This window comes from Passer domesticus, chromosome 6 (genome assembly GCF_036417665.1).
Source record: "Passer domesticus isolate bPasDom1 chromosome 6, bPasDom1.hap1, whole genome shotgun sequence".
Taxonomy (NCBI): domain Eukaryota; kingdom Metazoa; phylum Chordata; class Aves; order Passeriformes; family Passeridae; genus Passer; species Passer domesticus.
In genome coordinates, this window is record NC_087479.1 from 6576975 (window position 1) to 6600012 (window position 23038).

The window sequence follows — 23038 nt, forward strand, 5'->3', positions numbered from 1 at the left end:
AACCAGGACAGCCCAATGAATCCAGCTAATTTTTTTTTCTCTGTGAAATTTTTAAACATCACAGGAAAATACTGCAAACTTCTACTGAACAGTATGATGTGCTCCTTCCCAGGAAGATAAAACCCAGGAAATCAGTGACATGCTGGAGGCTTTGCCAGTGGCTTGGCAGAAAGTGCATCTTTCCCTGCAGGTTCAGTGCTCTGCCAGAGTAACACCAGCTGGTTTTGGGGTGAGCACAGCGAGGGAAGCAGGTGGGAGAGGAAGCAAGGCAGGAAGTTCTCCTTGCCAGTGGGCTGGAATGGGTTTCCATGATCCCTGGGAGCATACCTGGAGCCTTCCAAGCAGGGTTTTAAACATTCCCAAGAGACAGGAGCAGCAGCCAGCTGAGAACACAGGAGGGGAACATCCAGGCCAGGGCAGCAGCTCCTCCATCCTCTGTGCCTGTTTAAGATCTCACAGTGTGCACACAGGTTAGATATCAGAGATCTGCACAAGATGTCATTAATCCTGTTATTTCCCTGGATTTTAGACTGCTTCTGTAAATATTAAACATGTGACCCATGTTACTTCCTTTTAAATGAGTATTGCTTTTTATTCGTAGCTATTAGAAGATTAACAAGTAAAAGTTAGCTCTGGAAAAAGTCTTTACAGTAATTTATGGAGATTAACTTTCCTATTTAGGGTAAAGTCCAGACATTTACAAGAACAATCACTTAAATAAAAATAGAAATATAAAGCCTATGTTTAAAACATGGCCTTTATTAGCGCTGTCTAGTGAGCTCCATATTTATCTTACATTGAAAGAGTTCTGCTTTGCTTAAGAAAAGACAGAAAAAGTGCATTTACAAGAGTACTTTTTCTTTAATTTTCTGCGAAAATGGAAGGAATTGGAATCACAAGTTGACAAATGCTGTAAAATGAAATTTCAAGAAACATCAATTTTAGTAATGCTACGCCATCACTAGTGTTTCCTCCTGACCTTCTGCTGTGTGGAACCAGAATATCCTGATATACAGTCTAGAGCATCTATGTTATTACTCTACAGCATATTAAACACAGAAAAAGGGGCTCAGACCCCCTTTCAATGTACAAACATGAATAAAAAAATTGTTTAAAAAAATCACTTTTTATACATAATGTATATGCAAACTGCTTTAAATACATGGGTTTGGAAGAGTTATTTACAAGCTGCATCTGCCCGTGGGACAATCCACAGGCAGAGCACACACAGTTGCTTTTACTTTATTGGTGCATCTCAACTTTGGGAGATATAAATTTATTCGGCAGTACAGCAAACACAAGAACTTGTGACAAAGCATCTTAAGGGCAACCCAATAAATTTTGTTCCTCCAAACAAGGTTAAGTACTAGGACTGCCAAAGTTTCCAAATCAAGTTTTATTTTAACCCAGATGCCTGCTGGCAGATCTGTGTGGTGGAGGATATGTAGACAGACCCATTGGAAGTACAGGTTTGGCTACTGGATAACTCCTCCTGAAGAGCCAGAACTGATAAGGATGTTTTGTCCAAAGAGTGAACTAACCTAGAATTTTTTTTTCCAATTTTATTAATATTTTAAAAAATACATAAAAATACAACATCCAATGTCTGAATAAATATATTTAACAAGTTGCAAGATACCTTATTTTACACAAAAATTTCAGCTTTAGAAATCTTGTTAAATAACTTCATTGTTGTTATATATTTCATTTTTCGTCTTTTTGTAACAAAATAAAAACTCTGAAATTACATAGAAAAAAGACAAAATATTTTTGTCAAGGGATAAGATAGTCCACTGAAAACCTATTCACAATTCCACTGTAAACATTAATAAACATTAAAACATTTGCATAATTGTGTGCTCAAAAATCCTATAAAAAGTGGAAGACTTATTACAACTGTAGTTTTCAGTCAACTACACTTCCTTTCACAATTTATTTTGTCCCATTTACAGCTTTAAAACTGGGCACATTGCTGAACACATACTTTGGCAGTTCTGTATAGCAAGTGCTTCCACAAAGAGGAACTACTCACCAAGAGTTACCCACAGCTCGGTGAAAGTGCAGCAGTTACTCAGTTCTTTTGGATAATACTCTGATGTCTGCTTGGTGCACTTGCTTTTTTTTTTTTTTTTTTTTTAAGATCACCCTAGAACACCTGAATGCTTCATTGGACATAACTTTGCAAATTTGATAAGTGCCCTTCTTCTGTGTTAGGAAAAAAACAAAACAAAACAAAAAGAAACAAACAAGAAACAAAAAACAAACACAATACAAGGATGTCACGTTGTGCCTACAAACCTTCAGTTACCAATGAGCTTAAGTTCTCTGAACAGTAAATTAAACAAAAGAAGAGGGTAGGAGGAGGGAACAGGTACAGTCCAGCAGTGGAAGTGTGTACAGGATATACTTGGCAATGTCCAACCAGTTGAGTGCTTTCTGTGGCTGAATTTCAGGGTTTATGTCCATGGCAGCGAGCTGCTGGCAAGGCAGAGCAATGTTTATCACCTGCACTCCACAGCCAGCACGTTCTGGGGAGGAGAGGATGATGAGGGGCTCATTCCAGTGTCTGAGGAAGCAGATGACATGGATGCTCCTGTATGGGACACTGAACAGACAGAACACTAGATCAGCATCAGGTTATCAAAGTACAGCTCACAAGGAAGGTTTCCTTGGTTCTTAGGTTGTGTAAAAGATATCAAAGTAGCAGCACAAGCACAAAAAAATTATACAGAGGTTTTTCCAATTGCTTGCCTGCTGTATTCAGACACAGGATTAGTCTCACCCAGTTATTGAAAAGGTAACTCAGATGAGTCTAATGGAAACACTTGCACTAGAAAGTCCAAGTTTCTACCACACAGCTATAAAAGAGCCAGCCAATGTTTCTGTCAGGTTCAAGTTCCAAAAAACCACAAATATTCTTTCTAAATACGTACATAAACAGATGGTAACACTTTCTGTCCTTCTAAAATATCATCAATTCAACTCAAATTGCTGTGAGTTATGCATTTCCAAACAAATTACCTCCTCACGGGAATCATAAAACAAATCTCAACCTCACCTTCTCTGTCTTTCTTTTTCAATCGTTTCCTTCTCCTGTCTATGGTTGCTACTTCTGACTTCAAGGACATGTAGTATTTCCGTATCTCCTGGAGCTTTTCTTGTAGGAAGGAGATCCTTTCAGTGCTGCTCATATTGTCCAGTTCATCTGCAAGTGGAAAGAAAAGAAAAAAAAATAGCTTTGTCAAGGTGATTTTAAACAAATGAATGCAGTTCTTAAGAGGATGTAAGACACAGCATGGAAGATAACACATTTCTGTAACTATGCCAGAAAGGCCCACACCTAATTTAGTATCCCAAAATTGCCATGTTTTTCTTTCAGAACAAATGTTGATTTCCCTGAAATCAAGTAATTTCTAGAATCCTTACTGAGCTGGAAGCTCCATTTGTACACTCTGGGTGAAGCATTCTGGTGGTGGTGCTTGTCCCTGTGCTTGTCCTTCTCTCCATCCTTGATGTGAGGAGAAACCACCCTGGCAGGGGAGCGGGAAATCTTCTGGGGTTTGGATGCATTGATGTGTTTAACAGGAGTACATTTACTGGAACTGTCCAGGACAGGGAGATCTTCACTGTCACTGCTTTGTCCTGCAGGAAAAAGAATTAATTTGGACTTAAAATCTCCACCTTTACATTTTAAAAATTGTGGGTATAGTAAAGAAAACAATTTAAAAAAAACCCTGCTGCTTCTTGCTTAGGAGATCACAAAACACACCCAAGGAATAATGATCTCAGATTCCATGGATAACCTGATCAGACACAACATGCACTGAACTCTCAAGTGTAATAATCATAATTGATGCTGGAGAATTCAAGGGCTGACTAGCTCTAGTGAAAAAGTAATAGCCAAACTTCTGTTCAGAAATAATAAACAAACATACCAAAACTAGAATATTAAAGCACTGATAAACTGTCTTACATCACCTATTTTAGCTTTCTAATATAAAGCAGACACTAAAACCCTTTTCTTAAAGATTAACCCTGTATTACTATGGGTAGGTAGCACATGATTGTATTTAGTTATCAAACTGCTTTACACATCTAAAGGAACAGTTCTGAAACATGACTAAAACCACAGAAGTTCAACATGTAACAGAAAATTTTTAGCTCATATATTCAAATATTTTAGATTCCCACAATAACTGCCAAGTTCTCCACAGGCATGTTAAATATATCTGAATAGTGCATGTCAGAGAATTAGTATTTTAGTTTGATATTTAAAAATATAACAGTGTTGCCACAAAGCCAAAACCACTGATTCAATCATGAAATTATGTCAAAAATTCTGTGACAGGACAAGAGGGAATGACCTTAAGCTGAAGGAGGGCAGGGATAGATGGGATATTAGACAGAAATTATTTATTATAAAGATGGTGAGGCCCTGGCACAGGGTGCCCAGAGAAGCTGTGGCTGCCCCTGGATCCCTGGAAGTGTTCCAGGCCAGGTTGGATGGGGCTTGAAGCAACCTGGGACAGTGGAAGGTGTCCCTGCCCATGGCAGGGGTTTGGAACAAGATGGTTTTTTTAAGGTCCTTTCCAACCCAAACCACTCTGTGATTCTCTGAAAAATGAGCTACAGAAACACAAAAATTCAGATTTCCATAGCAAGTTATAAAATAGTCAGACACTTGAGAGAAAAACTAGACAAGATTCTTTTGGATGAAAAGCTTTTCTTTAGCATCCAACATTTTTCTGTATTTCAAAAATATTTATTTTTTCCCCAGGAGAAACACTTGTTTTAAGACTTTAAATGTGCCCTCTGCCAAATTCATAACCAATCCAATATTTAAAAATCAGCATAATGGTAAATACATACTAGCTGCTAATATGAATAATAATTTAGATATTTTTCCTAAGTAAGTAATATAAAACAGGCAAGAGATTTCCCACTTCAGAGCTCAGAACTCCTCTCCCATTTATCACCAATAATCACAATGAATAAAAATGAAAACCTTGAGAGGGAAGCCCCATCCACTGGAAATTGTTTGTAACATGAGAACAGTAGGTTTCTTCACATATTTACAGGCCAGGACAACCTTCCCCCTCCTCTCCCTGCAGGAATATACCTGTTCCATTCTTTTCATTTTTGGCTGCAGCACTGGTTCGCTTTGGAGTTCGCTTTTGCTTTTTTGCCAGCGTTCCACTATTGCTGTCACTGGGTCTTTTTTGACCTATGAGAGGAGGGAAAAAAATCAAAAATAAAACATAAGACACCTCAAATACTTCTGCTACTAAAAAGCTCTTTTTATAAGCAACAAAGAAATTAAAAACCAGACAGGCTGAGAGAGTTCACAGCCTGGAGAAGAGGAAGCTCTGGGGAGAACTTAGAGACCCTTCCAGGGTCTAAAGGGGCTCTAGGAGAGCTGGAGGGGGACTTGGCACAATGGCCTGGAGTGACAGGACAAGGGGGGGAATGGCTTCCCACTGCAGGTGGGCAGGGTTAGATGGGATATTGGGATGGAATTCTTCCCTGTGAGGGTGCTGAGGCCTTGGCACAGGGTGCCCACAGAGGCTGTGGCTGCCCTGTCCCTAGAAGTGCTCCAGGACAGGCTGGATGGAGCTTGGAGCAACCTGGGATAGTGGAAGGTGTCTCTGCCCATGGAAGGGGACTGGAACAAGATGGGCTTTGAGGTTCCCTCTACCCAAACCATTCTATGAATCTATAACCAGCAGACAACACAGAACAGCAATTTTTAGCCAAGTGACAGCAGCCTCAAGCCACCTTCAGCAAGGACCAGAGCTGGAGTGACTCCTCCAGGAACACTCACCTTTCTCTCCCGTCTCCCTCTCCTGCCCGGCCATGCTGCAATTGCTCGAGGTGGTGCTGGCTTCGAATCCATTGGCAGACTCACTCTCACAGAGCCCCTCCTGAGACTCTTCTGCCACACTGTCCACCTCGATGGTCATGTCACTCTCGCTCTTGATGCTGCGGGACTCGTCCTGGCTGAGGGCCAGGGGAGAGGCCACCGGGAAGCTCGAGGGGACGCCGGGGGCTAAGGCAGAGGGCGCAGAGTTGGAAGCACTGGGGTCTGGCTTTTCTGCTATTGTGTCTTCAGTGCTGGTCTTCTCCTTCTCATCCAAGTCATCCAGGTCTACTTCGTGGCACAGCAAGGTTTCAGGACCAATCTGAGGCATTGTGTCATCCTCATCCTTCAAGGGAAGGCTCTCGTTGGCCTCAGCTGGCCGTTGGAAGTTGTCATTCCTCAGCTCCGGACCGTGCGGAACCGACTCTGCCACCAGGGACGGCATCTCCTCGTTTTCAGTTCTGAGGGACTCCTCAGCATTCAGCCCTCTACATTCCTCTGCTCCACTACATTCATTGGTCCTCTCTTCAGATACAATATTTGGCACTTCCATCTCGCTCTCCCGCCGATTTCTCTTCTCAGGTGATGCCTGTTCCAAAGTTTTCCTTTTCAAAAGTTTCTTATCTTTTGTGGAGGGCTCTGTTTCACTTTCAGTAGTGCTGGAAATGTCTTTACAGTCCAAGGAAGACACATCTAACCTTTCAGGTTCTGTAAGAGATTCATTTGTCACCTCTTCCTGGCTTCCTGGTGCAATCTTTGCATTCTCCAATGAGGGATCTTTTGTCTTGCTCCTTCTCCCTTTTCCCTTAGGTGATTTTTCAACCTCTCTTTTGATTTCTTCCATTTGATCCGTTTTATTTCCAAAAATTTGAACAATTTGTTCACTTTCCTCAACTTCCAGTTTCAGTGTTTCTAGTGGCTGTACTTGAGTCCTGTCGTTTTCCTTCAGCACATGAGAAATCTTTGGGTTTTCCTCATCCACCTTCTCATCACGGAGTTTTTCATTTTTTTCCAGTTCTGAAGTTTCTGGAGAAAATTCTTCATTCAAATTCTTTTCAGATGACTCATCTGCTTCACTGTCAGATGTACCAGAGTCTAAAAAAATTTTAAAAAGAAGCAAACAGCACCCTAAATAATTCCACCATGATTTTTTATTTGAACCTCACAAAAACCCCTGCTTTCAGTAATCTATGATGTTATCATCAGTTTACAGTAATTTTTTTAAAATTTAAAAATCCTGCATTACTCAACACACTTGCTACACTTCTTATTTTTACCTAAAATTTCTATGAAACTGCAGTAGTGGTGGTGCTGTCAGGGCTCAGGAAGCATCTGGATGATGCTCTTAACTCAGGTGATTTAGCTGAAGTCTATGATTCTTCTACTATTTCCCAAATAAGCCAATACATATGAATTACATTTTACTGCAGCAAAAATAGTTTTATAGATTCCCCTGATCCCATGGATATTGCCTCTCCCAAGTGACACTACAAAACCAAAAAAAAAAATTTCTCCCCTCCATGCAGAGAAGAAAAAACAACCCAAACCCAAAAATAAAAACCTTCTAAATCCCAATATGGACATTTCACTGCTGACTATTGTACAAATGATGCACCACATAAAGGGCAAGCATTAGTACATTACCAGATTACTCAGGGACCTGTACTAAAAGGAGACAGTGATTTCACTTCAGTTCTTGTTCAGAGAGGCTTAGAAACACCAAAGATGTGCTGCCATTTGTGTATAATTAACAGCTCTGCTGGATGATGGAGTATTGAGGTTGAGCACTTAATTAGCACAATAAAGACTATCATTTTAGCACTGCATTTGGTCTGCTCAGGACTCAAAGGCTCTGGCTCAAGAACATGGGATGACTTGTACAGTCACTGCTCTTCTGTGAGTAAGCTGTACCCCTCAGCAGTGTCAGCTCAACTGCTTACTCAACAAAATTCACAAGGAGAAAGGAAAAAAAAATAACCAACCAAAAAAAAAAGGTTAAAAAAACCCCAAAAAACCCCCAAACTTCTTTTCAAAAAGGTACTGAAAAAGCCTCCAAAGCATACACAGGGCTGAGATCACTCACCGTTTGATCCTCTATCAGAATCAAACATTCCTGAGCTACGTCTGGTCTGCCTGCGAGGTGTTGCTAAAATTAAAATCGAAAGAATTAATTTGTGTGGAGCAGCAGGAGCTCCCGGCCGCGGCGGGGCCGCCCCGGGGGCGGAGCGGGAGCTCCGGGGGCAGAGCGGGAGCTCCGGGCTGGCTCCGGCCCCGGCCCGCACAGCAGCCCGGGCTGCAGCGGGTGCAGGGAGCGCGGCTGCCCCTGCACCTCCGGAGCCGCATTTACCTTCGCTGCTGGGCGTTTTGGGGAGGCTGCAGGACGTGTTGGATGGGAGAGTGGATTTCAGAGGGGGACGCCCACGCTTGGATTTTTGTTTCTCCTCATCCTTCTTCTCATCCTTTTCACCATCTTCTTTATTCTGCAGGGGAAACAGTGGATTTTTATTAATGTTTCACACTGATTATAAAACCTTTTGCTCTATTAAAAACTAGAATGTGGCCTGAATAACTTTTTTTTTTAATACAGTACTACAACAAACTTATTGAAATCATTACTTTTGTTTTTTTCTTCTGTTTTCTCTTTGGTCCTCCTTTTTCCACTGGCCATATAATTCGATCAGCTTTCACCCATTCATCATACCTGAAAGGGAATGAAACCATGCTGTTATCACTGCACATAAAAATATTGTTTGAATATAAGGAGTAAAAGAATTAAATTAACACAAAATATTCATTAATGAAGTAGAAAAAGGCCAACACCAGGTTGGATGGGGCTCAGAGCACCGTGGGATAGTGGAAGGTGTCCCTGCCAGGGCAGGAGGGTGGAATGAGATAAGATTTCCTTTCCACCCAAACCATTCCATGACAGCAGAGCATGTATTTATAACTCATGCAGTATTCTGGCCTTAGAAAGGTGAATGACATTTCCAGTCGACAAAAAACCCTTATGGAATGAGGGAATGAAGGTACAAACTTCCCTGTCTGTCACTGGAACACTCAGGGGACTGAGTCAGCTCTAAAGTGTCAGTTATTCCACAGTTATCAGACACAAGACAGTTTTCACCACACCATACCTCAGCAGGAAATGTACCTTTTTTTTTTAATTATGGCAACAAACTGGATGAGATCCTGAAAAGCACAAACACACTGATACTCCTCAAAATCTCCTAAAGGTATTAATAATAAGCTAAAGGGAACCTGCAAATATTTGGAGAATATTGCCACACTCAAACTTCATGTTGCCACATAAAGCAATTTGCTTATGGATTTGGAATACCACATGTTATATACCAGAAGTATATAAACTACTATAAAGACTGGCTGCCAGGAGAAGCATTTTTACAATCCCACTTAACATTCAATACAAGAATATATTTTATTGCCAAAATTCCAGTGCTTAATACACTTAGCTGTAAATATCTTCACCATTATCAATGGCTCCCTTAAGGGAAAGTTTGCTAGTACTAACACTGAAAGACACAATAAATATCAGGGATACTCCTGGAAGGGGTGAGGATCACTAAAGGCAGATGGACACTTGGAAAAGTACAAGTATATTCTGACATTTCACTGCAACACCATGACCAAAATCACCAACACTGAAAAGTGAAGAAGTCAGAGCCTATTATGTTGACAATTCAATATGCAGCCACATCACTGACCATTTCTTATTTGATTTCCTTAAAAACAAAAATTTCTTTTGCAAATAAGCCTTTGAACAAAGAAATGAAAGGCAATTTGTTATCCTCACCTTACATTCCAACCGTAGTAATGAACTAAATATAAAACTTCTCCATCATCAATCTCTGTGCTTTTAATACTGGCTTCATAAATTTTTTGAGTCTTTCCACGTCCATATTTTACTTTCACTTTGGTTCCAGTCAGGCAGGGTTCTGTGTCCTCCTCATCCTCTTCACCTTCTGATTCTCCTTTGTTCTCAATTTCTTCCCTGCAATAAAATGTATTTTAAATGCCCACTAATTAGTGACAATCCTATTTTAAAATTAAGAGAGTAGTCAAGGTAGAAAAAGGCTGCAACAAAAAAAGAAATTAAATTTCTGCACCCTGTCCTGTCTCTAAAGCTTGCTCAGAAACAGATTTTTTAAATCAAGAACAGTACTTAGAGAGAATAGGGCTAAGTGCCAAAAATATCCAGAAAGTTTTATTAAAATTTAAACACAATTTATAAAACATACAACTACCTCAAAGCTTAAATATTATTTTAAAAATTAGTATTTTGATAATACAAACAGGAATAAAAGTTAACTCAGTTGTGTCTCCTAAACAACATAGGAAGAAAACGTCAGTTTCTGAAATATTTGATTTTGACACATTATTTATAAAAAAGGTACTTTTACAATTGCCTTAACATGCTACAGTTTATTAATTGCACATGAGTTTGAATTGCCATCACAGTGATCCTCTCATGGACACAAACACCATTCCATTGGAAAAAAACTTGATCATAAAAGTGTTCAGCCAAGCTTAAAAGTGTCTGCACAGCTCTTTACTAGATACATCCACCTCTCATTACACCCTTAGCTACTCTTTAAACATTATACTCAAACATATTTTGAAGAACTACAATCAAACCTATTTTTAGCTATAATTCCTTCTCTACTTAAGGGACAATTTAGCATAATTTAGAAGTTACTCTACAAAATTCAGCAAGAAATAAAATACTAAAAAGGACTATAGGTTTGCTTTTAATGAAACAGATTTGTTGGCCTTCAGTGAAAGATCAATTATCTTGTGGCAAGCAACTCAGAGGACAAGTAACACCCACACAGATTAAAGAAAACTTTGCTGCCTTGATCACCTGACACACAGTAAAAACAAGGAGCCTGCAGCTTCACCAGCCATCAGCAAACCCTTAAAGCACAGGAGAAGAAGGATGTGCCATTTCTCTTTCAACTGCCCAGGGAAGTGTCCCCAAGCTGTTCCCACCCTCACAGCACCTGGCAGACTCTCAGCCTGGTCAGCTTGGTGTCTGGAGGTATTGGTGTGATAAAACACCAACACAGCCTTGGCAAGTAAAGTGACAGTGAAAAATGCAGCCTGGCATCGAGCACAAAAAGATGCTTCCAGAAAGTACAGCAGGTCTACAAGCTTGAAATAAAATGTTCCCTTCCCTGCCTGTCTGAGTGAATAAGGCTTCTGATTTTCACACTCCAGTAAGATCAAGTCTGTGTCCTTCTGCCTGGAGAACAGCTCAATCATGGCACAGAGAAACCCAAAGAAGGTGATACAAGTTGGTGCTCACCTCTCCCTCTGCCTCTCTTCCTCTTCATCTGACTCTTTATCAGAATCCTCCTGTTTTTTAATTTTCTTCTCTTTTTGCTTTGGTGTGCTTTTCTTCCCTAGAGGAGTTTCATTTTCTTTCTTTTCTGCATTCTCAGGTGTTTCCTCTACATCTTTGTTTTCTTTGTTACTGTCTTTTAATTTGTCTTGGGTTTTATCCTCTTCACCATCTTTTTTAGCAGGGGCTGCATCACGGGCAAGTCTTCTTCGTCCCTGGAACAGAAAGAAAATCAGTGTAAAGACTCCTGTCCCCTGCTTTCTTATAACCTCTCCAAATCCAGGCAAAAAGTGAGACATGCAACTCCTGTAGAGAAGAAATGACAAAAAAGTGCAAAATATTCTAAAATAGTAAAATTAAAACTTTAAGTTTTTGTATCTGCTTCATTTGGAATAATAAGGATGAGTTTCTGATTAACTGATGGAGGATTTCAGAACATTTGTTTGGACCTGTAATGTTTATTACTCTGACAGAGAGGGCCAAAATGTCTTGTTCACCTACAGCAGTATCATTATCTGAAGTGCTTGTATAGAATATTGAGGGGAGGCATCTTCAATCCTGACAGTCACCTGTGGATATCAGGGGCAGAAATTTGTCAGCTTTCAAAAAACTCTAAATATCCCATTTTTAAAAGGCACCTTGAGTACTCAAAGGCAGTTGCTGCCTGGGACTATCTGCAACTGATTCTGAGAGATTTAGCACAGGATTATAATTTGATTTATTAGAAGTCTCTTGATAGGATCACTGCTTTTTATTCAGAACAAAGAGCCAATTATTAAAAAGACAAAAAAAATCTTACATTTCTTTATCCTTCTTTTGAGAGTTCTCAAAAAGAAAAACGAACTCAAAAATAAATGAACAAACTAAGAACAAAGCTAATGTCATGTCGGGAAGTTCACTGAGGCTGATGCAGCTTGGAACAACCACTTTCATTTAAACAGAACTATAATACATAATAGAAGTCTCAACCTGTGTTTACACCATGTCCTTTCATCTATTAATCTGTAAGGCCATATGTTTGCTTGAAAAGCTGCTTTGCAAGAAGGACTCCAACAGAATGACATTTTAGTCAAACAGAATCTTTAGAACTTCAGCAATTTAAAAGCAGCAATTGTTGTCCTTCAGTAGTCATACTCTATTGAAGAACACAAAATGTTCTTTCAATGTAATTAAATGAGTGCTACAGTCATATTCCAACACCTTTAAAATACCTGTCTGTATTCCTCATGGTGTTCAGTATCCTCCAGCTGATGGGCCACTGATCTGATCTATGCAGCTACTAACACAACCCTCACCTCTACAGCATTTAGAGACAAATGAAGGCTAAACTTAATTGTTCTTCCCTCTACTTTTGTCTACATACTCTAATATTTGAGTGTTTCATCTATTAGAAGAGAAACTGTGGTAAAAACTAGCTCAGAGAAATGGGTCTTCCTTTGATTCTTACATGCATAGCAGGTTTTTGATATTCCTGTTTCTTGCCAGAAGGCTCCAGGTTCCATGTGCCTGTGGAAACCCTCCCACAGCCACGACTGTCCTGCTGTGTTCCACTGTTCTGATGAGAACAGCTCCAAGCCATCCCTGAACCAGAGCACATCCAACTGAGCCTGAGCAAATCCCAAGCAAGGTGTGCAATATGAAGGAATAATCAAACCTGACTGTGTCCAGGTAGAACATAATTAACAGTTAACACTCACAGAACTCCACACTTGTGTAAGTGCAACAATTCCAACGTGCAGCTGCTCCACAGGGAAAACTTCTTATGGAAACTGTTCACTACACAAAGGGGCTTTGTTAAAGACCAAACACAAATCAGTTCAATCCACTCACCCTTGGGGATCTTAGTTCAATTTCTTCTTTCTCACTTTCACTGCTGGAATAATTTTCTTCTGCTTCTTTTTTAACTTCTGTTGGGGGCATTTTTTGTTCCTCTTTCACGCTTTCCTCCATTGGTTCCACGTGTTTCTGTGTCTCTTCTACCACTTTTGGTTCATTGTGATGGATGGTCCTAAACTGAATGTTTGCAGAACGGCAGTACTCTTCAAAACCATAAAGATACCTACAGACACAAGGAAGGTCCCATTTGTATTCCATGGTTTATTTTCCATTTATTGAAGTGCATAAAACCTATTTTCCTGCTCAGTAACTTCAGGAAAATAATAATAAAGGAAAAAAACCCAACCAAATAAAAGCAAATACAAATATAAAAGCTAGAGAAGATTTTGAAGTGAAACAATTTCAAGTCAAATGAAAAAGAGTACACAGAGGTGCTTCCCACATATTTAACTTCATCCCCATCCAGTTAAGAATTCATGACAGTAATGCCATGCAAGAGCTTGTTGTCTGGAAACTGCCTGTGCACACTCTAATCTAGTTATAGGTGAGAGAGGCATGAATTAGCTTATTCCTCAAAGAATTAATATGCAAGTTACAACACACTAGCACTGTCACAACACATTTTCATGTGTCCAAACATCATCATTATTTCCACTATTAACAGCAACCCAGTACACATTTACCAATTACTCTTTCCAGGATAAACACTCTTCTCTGTAAAATACAGACCTTAAACATGTGCCCAGTTCAAATCCCACTGAAGAGAGCCTCAACATTGTCATCTTCATTGACATTAGCATGAGTTCAGTCATTAGTCATCCCTACTTCCAAATTTCCTTACGTTTGAGTCAAGAGAACCTCATTCTTCCCTTTTACTCAAAAAGCCCAATTATTTCTTGTTAAACTTCCAGGAGGATAAACAATAAAAACAGTTTTTATTTAGGAAAGAGCTTGGAAAATGTCATTCCTGAAAGGTTTCCAATTCAAAAGTTACAACACAGCTGAAAAGTGAGGGTCAGAAGAAAAAGATTTATGCATTTGGTCAATGTAAGTAATGATTTTACTATTTAATAACTCTCACATTCCCCACAGCAATGCACACAGTTAACCCCTAATGCCATTATTAAACAAATTATGCAAAGATTACATGTAAATGTACAATCTGAAACAAGTCTTTTTTCAGTCAACACCTTCCATGAAGTTAAAGCAACTGGTATAAAATTCTCCTCAATGCATACAAGATCTAAAGATTAAAGAGTCTGTTACTGTTAATTGCCTTAACTTGCAAAACTCTATCTGCCAAAGCTTATTTTATAAATTTCAGTGGTGGACTCTGAAATACCATCAGCACAGGAGGAAAGTGAAAGTTTCTTGGTAAAAAATGAGCAGAATTCTCATGTATTGGAGCAACAGGAACTTCCAGCCCTGACTGCTCCCTCCTTTCCTCCACATCAGCACTGGAAAATGCTCAGAACTGTTCATTAACTGAAGAATATCAACTGCTCTCTCTAGCTGCCAAAAACCTCTTGAATATTGTACAAGCTACAGCTAGGAAAAAGAAAGGAAAAGTGTTTTCACCACTATCCAATATAAGAACTTACTTTCTATAAGCAGTTTTTACGTTGTAGGAAGCAGCTGAGTTCAAAATAGGAATGCCAAGGTCCATATAAATTTGCTTCCATACAGCACCACTTTCAATCTTTGAGGGGAAAAAAAGAAAAAAGGAAGTTTACAGGTTTTTTTAAAATAAGAACATTAAGGACTAATGTCTAACAGAGCTAAAAGCCAAAGCCTTTATTAACCAATGAACAGTTTGGGTTGGAAGGGACCTCAAAAATCATCCAGTTCCAAGCCCTTGCCATGGGCAGGGACACCTCCCACTATCCCAGGTTGTTCCAAGCCCTGTCCAGCCTGGCCTGAACACTGCCAGGGATGGGCCATCCCCAGCTCCCCTGGACAACTCTTTATAGATATGAATGAACAGACATATTTCATTCAGAGAACATCCAGTACTTACATTGTCACACCCACCCTGCTGATAAACCAGCCTAAAAAGTTTGAAGAGGTTAAGGTCCTTGTAGCCCAGAACTGGTGGTTTATTGATAGGAGTACCTGAATAAAATAAAACAGAAACAAGTTATCCCAAAGAACAGCAAGATGTCTCTTCCATGCCTTTAGCACACATTTCACTACAAGTATTTTTCTGCATTTTAAAGTCTGTATTAAATGGATTGAGGTATGCTCCCAAGTCAGTAAATTCCAGTGACCAGTTAAGGCTTCACCCTGTTTTGAATGCATCCTTATCTCTGGGTGGTTTATCAGCCTCCCAGGTTTATTAAGAACCCCTATCCACCAGGCTGCATCCCACTGCTCCTCTCGTGAGCAGGGAGGACAGCCAGAACTGCAGGAAGCTGCAGAGAACACCTGAGGAATGCTGGAACAGAACTGTGTGTGAAGAGATTAACTAAAACCACCGTGGGCTGAAAGGAACGAGGAACAAGCAGAGATGTTGGATTAGGAAGAGACACTCAGGAAAATTGTCAGAATGTGGAAAAGCACAAGGACCTGACAGGACATGAATATCTGGGACAGTTCCAGGGAAAAGAAAAATCTCAGATCAGCTGAGTGGCAGTGACATAAAGAGCAGTAATTATCTGCAGAAGGAGAAACCAAAAGTGACTTAGGGCAAGTGGCTGCATACGTAGACAATAATCCTCCCAGCAAGGAAGAATACCAAACCTCTTCCCTGCTGCTTTGTATCTTCCCTCATCTTCACGCAATTATATTTGGAATCATTAAAATAATTTTATAGGACTTTGGGAATACTGTCATGATTCCATGAATCAAAACATTTATACTGAGAGAACAGAATGTAGAACAAATCTGGTGGGAACAGAAATCTTGTTACAAGGATGGAGAAGGAAAATAAAAAGCAAACAGGCAAGGGGAAGGTCCCAGTCCTGAAGAAGTCCTGCACATTGCTCAATCCACATACTAGCTTAAAGAACATTTCATGGACTGAGTCTTCAAATTCAGCACACAAATGCTTTCTTCTTCTACCTTCACAAGGTCCTGATAGCCCTACTGGTTTTGTAGTCTATGAGTGTTTAAGAAAGAGAATGAGAAAACAAGAAAACAGGAAAGTGGGAACAATCAGGCTACATGAAAGGAAAACTCTGGATTAGCCCAGCAGCAGAATGATTTTTTTTTTTTTTCTCCCCAGCTTAGCCTTTTATTCCCCTAAGGCAGCTTATTCTCCAGAAACACTGATTATATACACAGGAGGCCTTCAAAATTATATTGGATGAGCTCCAGAACACTTTGCCATAATACATGCTCAATTCCAGCCCCATGATAAGAACTGGCAATACTGAACAGCTTTTGGGTTGTTCTTTTACGATTCTGTGATCTAGAACACACCTCCTTAGAAGGCATACAGACCCTCTTTTACAAAGGCAGCTTGATTTCCCCATTAATTTTAACAACCTGCCCCGCTAAAAAAAAGCAAGGGGCAAATACTCAGACTCTGCAAGTACTTCATGTTTTACCCTTAGCTCTGGTCATTTCAAATTCAAATACATCAACATTTGCTGCCCTCTGTGCTGCTATGGAAATATCATTCAGGTAGCTGCTGTCAAGAGAAAAGAAAGATGAAAAGGGAAAAGGGCAGTAGTTACACCTATAATCTACCTCCACACCAAGGCTCCTGCAGGATGAAAATGTTATTTGAGATACAGGATTGAAGTGGTGACTTCTTGAGTAAAATTTATCAAACCAATATACTCCAAAAGATGAAACTCTGCAGGCTTGAATATAGATTTTTAAAAGGAGCATAAAAGCTTCCATTTTCATGTCAGTCTCATCACAACTGCAAATGCCTTATGCAACAGCAGCTCTCCCAAGTCAGCAGGTACATCTTGCTCCCTGTGCAGAGCATGTGCACTTCTGATACAGCTCTGAAACCAAGACCTCAACTATTCTAATTTATTAAGTCTCACTTAATTCTGTAAAGACAGATGTTTAAAACACACTATTTTGTTGTTGCAGCTACAGGATAAAAGAGAATCTTTTGAGTTGTCTCTTCAGGTATCACTGCTCCATTTGTGCATAGAGATTAGAGGATGGCACATCTCCATTCTCTGCTGGTTGGATTTCACCATCCATGGACAGATTCCACAACTTCCAGCCTGGGATTAACAGCAGCAGAGCTCTCAGCCATGGCTGTCACAACCAGAAATCAACCAAGGGCTTATTTAACAGGCGTTGTGAACATAAAAAAGGCTTTGTGAAAGCAAAACAAAACCAAAACACCTCAGGGAGGATTTGAGTTCCCTTTGAGTGCTGTGCCATTAAAGAAGTGGACTGGAGATAAAATAAAGAAGAAAATTCAGTGGTACCTCTGTCTTCCATAAACTTGTAAAGCTGTTGGAGGAAGTTGTCCCTCTCTTCAGGATCAAGCTCTTCCTCAGGCTGTGAAAATAAATGCAGTCATAAATGAAAACAGCAAATATGCAAAGTAACCATTTATTTGTACAAAAGCCTAAGAGCAAGAACTAAACCCAAACCACTTCCCATTTGGCCCTGAATCCATGTAATGGTGAAATAGGCAGAAAACAAAATTTATTCAGGAAGCCTGAAGTGGTACCTCAGGAGGAAAAGAAGAAAATGCAGGTCAGGGAAAGCATCAGTCCATGACAGAATGAATGAGTGACACTCAAAATGAAAACACTAATACACGTAGCATACCTGCCTAACACAGAAGAGGTCTGGTATGCACAAGACTGAAAGAATTCACAGGAATTCCAGGGGTTTTTTGGTTGGGTTCTTTCTGTTTGTTTGGGGCTTTTTTGTTTAACTCATTTTCCTTATCCCAGCTTTAGCTCAGGTTGAAGAACAATTTTTTCTCCAACAGTACCTGTTGGAGATGCTCCAGACAGTATTTGTTTTGTAATTAAACTCCAATAGTAGATTTCAGCTTATATTTGGAAACACCTTTAATGTCACTTCTGTAATTTCTTATTACTATAAATTCCTTAGTTTCATCTTTACAACTTAAAGCCTGAAAGAGATAAACACTATGAGATAAATTTATGGTAAGAAATCCACAGCGTGAAATAGAGATATTCCTTTTCTTCCAGTGAAAATGAATTAAAATAAAGTAAATTTATTGGGGGGAGGAGGTGTGGAAGGGACTGGCAGAGGAAATAATGCCTACATATCTTCATGGAATTTTGAGATTCCAGCAGAGACCAAAAAAAAAAAAAACCAAACCATTTTCCCTGCACTGCTTTCTGCATGCCACTTTCTTCCTGCCAGCCTGGCAGTTTGCACAAGGCAGGCTGCAGCTGTCTTGAAGGAAAGACGTACAGTACGTGTCAAAAAATCTTATCATTACATTATTAAAAATAACAGGAAAGTGACAAGCAGTTCCAGAAGGAAACCAGAACAACAATTTACATTGCAGTCATCTCTGCATTCTGTAAACTTTAAGCTTCAAGGCAAGGAGATAGGCAGGGAAATGGGGATGTACATGCTAGTGCCTTGCTAACCAGCAATCTGCCCAGCATCAGAATAAATCCCAGCCCTGCCTGCTTCACTGAATTCTGAGCTTCTAAACCCAACAGGGCTCAGCTACAATCCGGCAGAGACAATATCTGTGTCTTACTTCACTAATTTTTCTTCTGGAATAATTGGAGGAAATTAAATGTGTAATCATAACACTGTACAGCATCAGTTACCATTTGCTCAGCACATCACAGGGATTATATAAGGAGAAACAGTTATCTATAGAATTAGCATGCTCTTCCAGGTTATCAAGTGAAGTATTGCTATAGAAACCACAGCTTTTTTCTCTCCATCCAGACTGCAAAATAACTTCAAGATCGAGAAATTTCTACCATCTACCGTAATGTTTACTGGCTGAAGGCAATACAGCTCAAACTGTGCAAACTAAATACATCTAATAACAGTAAACATCCAGAAATACTTCTGAATAGCTGAATTAAAGCCATTTCTTCTGTGTGGGCACAAAGCCAAACCAGAACTGTGGGTCAGAACAGCAGAAATGCATGTTAAAACAGCCATCTTGCAGTCAGAATTTAGCCCTTCCACTGAGACTAAGTACTTTCAGCTGAAAAGCAAAAAGGGAAGATGAAAAGTGTTATAGGGTGGGGGCATAAAACCTGGCTGCAATAAGCATCCACCTGTGTGAGACACCCCAAAGTCTGCACCTGCTTCTCTCTGTTGGTGGTGTATGAGCCCCTGGACAGAGGGAGTCTGAACTGTGCCTGGTACTGATGCCAGAACAGGCAGCAGATCCTTCTGAGAAGTCACTTGAGAAAGCTCTGAGTGACTACCACCACAGAATACATCTTGGATCAGCTGTTCTTTTGCTTCTGGCCAAAATGAGAAAGACCAACCCTTCCTGGATATGCTTACTGCAACATGAGGATAAGATGTCGTTTTTTTACCAGGGTTATCTGTTTGGAATTGGACATTAAAGAATTCCAAAGAGTGTCTGCTGTTCTGAGCAAGTTTTACTTTAAATATATCAGCTGTCATAAAATTATAGAATGGGTTTGGTGGAATGGACCTTAAAGACCATCTAGTCCCAAGCCCCCTGCCATGAGGGTTCATCTAAGCTGCTGTAAATCTGCACCCAAATCAAGGAAACATCTGAGAAATGCTGATGCCACAATCTGTGATCACCATCACAGAGCAAAGGGAGAGCTGAAATTCCCACCACTGCTTTCCAGCAGGAACCAGGATGGCAGTGCTGCTCTCCAAAACTCATTGCTACTATCCAGACATTTGTGCCCATTTTAGACTGGGCATAACTAAGTTCACAGTGATAATTGTTTAAAACCAGTTACTGAAGAGATTTCTGTCTCTCCATTTCATTTTTTTCTTATACAGATGTTGCAAAAAAGGGGGAGACTATAGCCAAAGGTAAGTCCAAGTGAGAAGCAAAACAAAAAAATTTTAAGCTGCAAGAGTTCAAAACTGAGACCTTTCATCCAACACTCACAGCTAAATGCAACATGAGAAAAACATTTTAGTTTCAGGAGGAGAGGCTGAATTTCATTTGAATGAAAATAAATAAAAATCTCTAAGATGCCTCTTTTCTAATTAAAAGATTGAAATTTTATGAGTTTGAGATTTTCTTTCACCTTTCTGACAAGCAGGCCACGTCTGTTAGGGAACACTGGAAACAGTAAAACAATAAAACTGACCATGAACATTATCTTTTTATCTTTGTATAATGGAGATGTTCCCATCTCCATTTCTTATGGTCTTCCAAACAACATTAACAGAATTAATGTATTTTCTAAAACTATCTGGTAAGCACCAGCAGCATGAAGCACACAGAAATGTGTACAACACTTGTACCTGGTTTTGCTTCATTTGGTTTTGAGCCACCTAATTCACCATGAGCTTTGCCTCTATCCTTAGCATGATTTTCAACAAGAATGTGGCTCTGCTATCCTGACTCATCATTTACTCTACAGGAAGATGTTAAAGCTTCTGTGGGTGCCAACCTTTAGAGCTGAGAGGGAGCACAAAGGATGAAATAGTTTCTTCTACAAAAGAAAGAATGAATCTCTACCTCCAAGCACGTACGCCCTGAACTGAGGCAATGTGAGGTGGAGCTACCAGGGACAGATCTTTCTTTTATGTTATAAATAGACTGACAAGACCATAAATGCTTCTGTGAAAGAAACGCAGGTGAAGAGGAAGAGCAGCATACACAGGATTTGGAGTTCAGAGGAAGAGATGATCAAGACAAGATGCCAGAATTACAGTAAATGTAATTTTGTTGCTTCACAGTACTTCAATGAGATTTCATCACTTGCACATTTGCTTTCTAATGCCAAGCTTGAAAACTAATTAAGGAAATGACAAGAATTAAACTGATTGCAACAAGTTAACAGCTTTAAACCACGTGGAGATGAGCATGGTCTTAAAATGTTAATTTGTACCAACAAGAAACCATAAATTCCACAAACCAACAATGACTCACTCCAGAGCCATGCCTCAGTTTGCAACTTCTCTTGGAGTGACATTCTGAGAATGCCTCTTTGCATAAAACTGTGAGCAAGGAAGTCTTTAAAGAGCATTTGTGCATGGCATGATGCAGGCTGTGCTTCACAGTAGCCAGAACTCCTACAAATGCACACATGCATGACAAGGAGGATTAGCTAATCAATGTTTAGCTATTTTTAAAGGCTATTCTGTGCATTACACATCACAGCTGCTTGGGGGGTTTTATATATATAAATCACAGAATCTTAGAATGGTTTGGATTGGAAGGGACCTAAAAAAGCATCTTGTTCCATCTTCTGCCATGGGCAGGGACATCTTCCACTATCCCAGGCTGCTCCAAGCCCCATCCAACCTGGCCTTGGACAGTCCCAGGGATGGGGCAGCCACAGCTTCTGTGGGCACCTGTGCCAGGGCCTCAGCATCCTCACAGGAAATAATTTTTTCTTAGTATCTAATAAACCACTCCTTTCTGGATATCACCCTTCATTAACTTTGAAATGACTCTTTTCCTGTATTGAACTTTCAGAGTCAGCTATTTCAATGTTATTTTAAAATACAAATAGGTTGCAACAGACATGGCAATTTGGGTATGATTTTATGTGATCTCCCACAGTTACTTAGAGCAAAGCCTACACAGGGAACAAGAATTATTTTGAAGCAAAATGTAAATATTTTAATAGTTGACTACTGATTATTTGTAGGAATTTCAAGCCTCCTAAAACACATCATGGATTTCTCATCCTTCCTTTATGGACTTAATGCTAATAAAATATATGGAAATAACTTACCATGAGAACTGAAATCCTTGCTTATTTACAGAATAGGAACATTGGAAAATGCCTCTGGCATCTTCCCTTTGCAACAATGTAAAGCAACTGTGACTGATTTTTTTGATGCTGTTGTGATGCAGAACCTTAAAAAGGTTAAATGAATGCACCCCATTAAACATGCTACACATGCATCCTCCAGGTGACTGTCAGAAACAAGCCTTGAAGAAAATCCCTCTTAGCAAACACCTGGAGGTGCCACAACTCTTCCCACAATGAGCCATGGAGCTCAGCTAGCTGGAATTTTTTTCTGAAGAAATTCCTTGCCTTTACTCTGGTTTTAAGTGAATGTATCTGTTAAGAAGAGGTACTGAGAAGATATTTGAAATAACTGCACATTAAGATCTTCATTCTAATGGAATCAGAATGGCTCACAGGGAGACAGAGCCAAATCCAAATACTGCTTACACATCCCCTGGTAAAAAAGGGAGTATTTCAATATTTCAGCTTGAGAATCAAATGTGATGGATCATGGTGGATTCCACAGCTTCTCCTACCAGCACATTTACCTGTCTGGAATCCTTTGCCTCACTACTTTATGTTGAGATTAGATTCTTCTTCCCTGATAGATCAACTTCAAGACAAGCAAATACAGCAGTAGATACAACTTGTTTTGAATAAAAATCAGGTAATGTTCAGTATTCCAAAAGCTTTTGTTTTCATGTGGAGATACTGGAGTTAAGATTTTCTCTTTCCTTTTAGCTGCAGTGCATAGACTGCCAAATGTACCCTCAAACACAGCTGACTATCTTCTCCTGACATGTTGAAAAGTGGGTAAGAAGTAAAAGCAATATTCAGATTTTTATCTGGATTCAAATTAATTGAATGATTCTTTTAATTTTCATTCAGTCAATAATTTATTTTTATAATACCTCTGGATTTTTAAAAATTTTTATGAAATGTGTTATTAAAATCTTAATGGCTAATGGAAAATAATCCTGAGTTGCACCATGTATCACCAAAATTTCAGCAATTTGAACATGCTGAGTAGCTCTGTGTAATGCAATCCCTGTTAGAATCCATGACAAGCAATTTCCACATTGTCCTCCTTCCCAGTCAACTCTGGACCACACAAGTCATTCACCACGGGTGAGGAGGAGGAGCACCAAACCAACC

General features: G+C 39.7%; 1 protein-coding gene across 3 annotated transcripts in view; it reads right to left on the minus strand.

Annotated features, from left to right (window-relative positions):
- Positions 1 to 739: 739 nt before the first annotated feature.
- Positions 740 to 23038, minus strand: part of ARID4A (AT-rich interaction domain 4A) — a 47111-nt gene continuing 24812 nt past the window's right edge. For 2 of the 3 annotated variants that reach the window (XM_064423001.1, XM_064423002.1), the window contains 14 exons: positions 17450 to 17522; positions 15070 to 15164; positions 14654 to 14751; positions 13047 to 13275; positions 11181 to 11431; positions 9669 to 9866; positions 8474 to 8558; positions 8205 to 8337; positions 7941 to 8003; positions 5822 to 6952; positions 5120 to 5224; positions 3427 to 3642; positions 3059 to 3205; positions 740 to 2605 (listed from right to left, as the gene is read on the minus strand). In XM_064423001.1, coding sequence (XP_064279071.1) covers positions 2502 to 2605; positions 3059 to 3205; positions 3427 to 3642; positions 5120 to 5224; positions 5822 to 6952; positions 7941 to 8003; positions 8205 to 8337; positions 8474 to 8558; positions 9669 to 9866; positions 11181 to 11431; positions 13047 to 13275; positions 14654 to 14751; positions 15070 to 15164; positions 17450 to 17522 — 2928 coding nt within the window. In that variant the 3' untranslated portion in view covers positions 740 to 2501. The remainder of the gene's footprint in view (positions 2606 to 3058; positions 3206 to 3426; positions 3643 to 5119; positions 5225 to 5821; positions 6953 to 7940; positions 8004 to 8204; positions 8338 to 8473; positions 8559 to 9668; positions 9867 to 11180; positions 11432 to 13046; positions 13276 to 14653; positions 14752 to 15069; positions 15165 to 17449; positions 17523 to 23038) is intronic. The other variant, XM_064423003.1, reaches the window with a different exon arrangement.